Raw genomic sequence first — 3541 nt, 5'->3', positions numbered from 1 at the left:
ACGGGTTTTAAATACCTCATATTTGCTGTCTTTTAAGAAAATGTTCTTGTTTACAGCCACCACTGATGACTTTAAATAGGAAGATCTTGCCGGGCGTGGTGGCTCATGCCTATAATCCCAGCACTTTGGGGGGCTGAGGAGGTCGGATCATTTGAGGTCAGGAGTTTGAGACCAGCCTGGCCAATATGGTGAAACCCCGTCTCTACTAAAAATACAAAAATTGGCCAGGCATGGTGGCATATTCCTGTAATCTCAGCTACTGGGGAGGCTGAGGCAGGAGAATCGCTTGAACCCAGGAGGCAGAGGTTGCAGCGAGCCTAGATCATGCCACTGCACTCCAGTCTGGGTGACAGAGTAAGATTCTGTCTCTAAATAAATAAATAAATAAATAAATGGGAAGATCTCGCTCTTGAGACACATGCTGCCTGGCCCTTTCTAACACTAAAGTTCTATCTTCATAGGTATTTTTCTTAGTCACTGTTCTTAGTAACTGAGTCCATTTTTCCTTTTTGTGTAGTTCATTCCAAAAGACAGAGATTTCAGCTGGATGTGGTGGCTCATGCCTGTAATCCCAACACTTTGGGAGGCTGAGGCAGGTGGATCACTTGAGGTCAGGAATTTGAGACCAGCCTAACCAATATGGTGAAACCCCATCTCTCCTAAAAATACAAAAATGAGCCAGGCGAGCTGGCGGGCACCTGTAGTCCCAGCTACTCGGGAGGCTGAGGTGGGAGGATCCCTTGAAGTCAGGAGTTGGAGGCTGCAGTGAGTTGCTCCAGTGAGTCATGATCGTGCCACTGCACTCCAGCCTGAGCAGCAGAGTGAGCCTGAAAAAAAAAAAAAAAGAAAAGAAAAGAAAACAGTTCTAAGAGGCCCCATTTCCTATTCTTATACCTTTGGCAAATTCCAAAATCGGCCAGAGATAGAGAGTAGAATTCTAGTTTCCATGTCCATTGACCGTAATTTTTCAGGACCTTCCCTTTCCCTGGGGCCAGCAAGCTGGACCTGCCACTATGTGGTCCTGCCTTTGGCCTGTTGGTTCTGAGAAGGAAGGTGTGTGCTGGGGAGAGGCACTTGCCCAGCCTGGTTTACTCAGTGCCTGGCCTCCATCCTGACCTCACCCTGTGCCGTGTGTGCAAACGCCTCTTCTCCTTTGGTGACCCTGCTCATGGCATGCTAAGCCAGTCTATGGTATTGACTTGCCCTAGGCTCAGACAGGTGGGAGGTGAGCAGAGAAGCTACCCAGCCTGTAGGCCTGACCCCTCTGTGTTCACCTACTCTGCTCTCAGCCCCACCTTTTCTCTCCAGTGCAGATCAGCCTGCCCTCCACCATGCGCATGACAGCAGCCGACGGCACTGTGTACATAGCCCAGCAGATGCACTTTCACTGGGGAGGAGCGTCCTCAAAGATCAGGGGCTCTGAGCACACCGTGGACGGGATCAGACATGTGATCGAGGTACCTGAGGACCCCCACTGCGTCCTCTTTCCTTCAAACCCTGTAGTCACTTTCCTTTTTATTTATTTATTTTGAGACAGAGTCTCGCTCTGTTGCCCCGGCTGGAGTGCAGTGGCGTGATCTCAGCTCACTGCAACCTCCACCTTCTGGGTTCAAGCAATTCTCTTGCCTCAGTCCTTCGAGTAAATGGAATTACAGGCACCCACCACCAGGCCCGACTAAGTTTTGTATTTTTAGTGGAGATGGAGTTTCACCATGTTGGTTAGGCTGGTCTCGAACTCCTGACCTCAGATGATCCACCCGCCTTGGCCTCCCAAAGCGCTGGGATTATAGGTGTGAGCCACAGTGCCGGCCGTCACTTTTCTTATTAAAATAGCCAAGGCCGGGTGTACTGGCTCACACCTGTAATTCCAGCACTTTGGAAGGTCAAGGCAGGGGAACTGCTTGAGCCCAAGAGTTCTAGATCAGCCTGGGCAACGTAGCGAGATCCTGTGACTACAAAAAAAAAAAAAAATTAGCCAGGAGTGGTGGCGCACGCTTATAGTTCCAGCTTCTGAGGAGGCTGAGATGGGAGGATGGCTTGAGGCCAGGAGGTTGAGGCTGCAGTGAGTCCTGATCATGCCGCTGCACTCAAGTCTGAGTAACAAAACAAACAAAAACAGCCAAAAGACTTTGTGCAAAGGTAGCAGTTAAGTTATCCTGAAGCTGAGTTTATTTTTTATTCACTCAGCAACTGTTGATGGATCACCACTTTGTGACAGGGGTTCAGGCAAGGTCCTGCCCTTACAGGACTCAGGTGGGCAGGACTTCACAGCCCACGGGGTATGGCAAGCCCTCCTTTGTTTCAGCTGGATTTTCATGTGTTTGATTTTCTTTTTTTGTTTTTTGAGACGGAGTTTTGCTCCTTTGCCCAGGCTGGCGTGAAGTGGTATGATCTTGGCTCACTGCAACCTCCGTCCCCTGGGTTCGAATCATTCTCCTGCCTCCGCCACCCGAGAAGCTGGGATTACAGGCACCTGCCACCATAGCCTGCTAATTTTTGTATTTTTAGTAAAGACGGGGTTTCGCCATGTTGGCCAAGCTAGTCTCAAACTCCTGACCTCAAGTGTTCCACCCACCTCAGCCACCCAAAGTGCTGGGATTACAGGCATGAGCCTCTGCGTCTGGACTGTGTTAGATTTTCTGAGTTCCCTCTTTTGCCAGAATCCATCCATAGGATGACTACACGTTAACAGTGGTTGCCTGGGACAAGGGGCACAAGCTCACTCTCCCCGCAAAGCCTCCAGACACCCCAGGAGAACCCTATGTCCTCATGTGACCCCTTCAGACTGCCAGCTTGTCTGCCTGGAGGGAGGTGTGGTTGGGAAATGGCCTGAAACTACCATCTTCCAGAATCCCACTCTTGCTCTTTCCATTCTTTGGTAAGTTTCTGCTCTTGATTCATGGGATTTGCAGTCCAGGTGGGGGAGATGGAGGTCCAAGTTGCTTGTGTGGAACAGTCTGAGGCCTCAGATGGAGCACCTTCCTTTCTCTTCCTTCTTCCCTGGAAATCTTAAGCACCCAAATTTCTATGAACTGCCCTTGACCCACTCTACCTTGCTCTTACAGATTCACGTTGTTCACTACAATTCTAAATACAAGAGCTATGAGACAGCCCAAGATGCGCCTGATGGTTTGGCTGTACTGGCAGCCTTCGTTGAGGTAAGCAGAAACTACCCACGTGTGTCTGCAAAGTCTAGTTGAACAGCCTTCTTCATTATCACTCTCCATCTTTTCCCAAGCTCACAGTTCTTGGAAACATTGACTGGATGGAAGATCACTGTGCTCCTTCTGTGCTGTCAATCTCCAGACCTTAGTTAACATGGACAAGCTGACTTAAAAGAGCTGGAATCCCAGAGGGGTTGCGTAGACACACATTGTTCGAAGGGCAAAGGGAAACCTGCAACCCAATCAGACAAGGGCAACACCTCTGCGTTTCCTTTTTTTTCTTTTTCTTTTGAGACAAAGTTTCACTCTTGTCACCCAGGTTGGAGTGCAGTGGCACGATCTCAGCTCACTGCAACCTTCGCCTCCCAGGTTCAAAC

General features: G+C 49.6%; 1 protein-coding gene across 1 annotated transcript in view; it reads left to right on the top strand.

The window, feature by feature from the left end:
• The window catches only part of CA6 (carbonic anhydrase VI), a 61979-nt gene that overhangs the window by 13161 nt on the left and 45277 nt on the right, over window positions 1-3541 (top strand). The window contains exons 4-5 of the mRNA XM_011938298.1: window positions 1309-1457; window positions 3066-3158. Coding sequence (XP_011793688.1) covers window positions 1309-1457; window positions 3066-3158 — 242 coding nt within the window. The remainder of the gene's footprint in view (window positions 1-1308; window positions 1458-3065; window positions 3159-3541) is intronic.

The sequence above is a fragment of the Colobus angolensis genome, unplaced genomic scaffold (assembly GCF_000951035.1).
Source record: "Colobus angolensis palliatus isolate OR3802 unplaced genomic scaffold, Cang.pa_1.0 Scaffold170, whole genome shotgun sequence".
Lineage (NCBI taxonomy): Eukaryota > Metazoa > Chordata > Mammalia > Primates > Cercopithecidae > Colobus > Colobus angolensis.
Note: the sequence above shows the minus strand (reverse complement) of the source record. Positions and strands in the feature narration are given on the sequence as shown.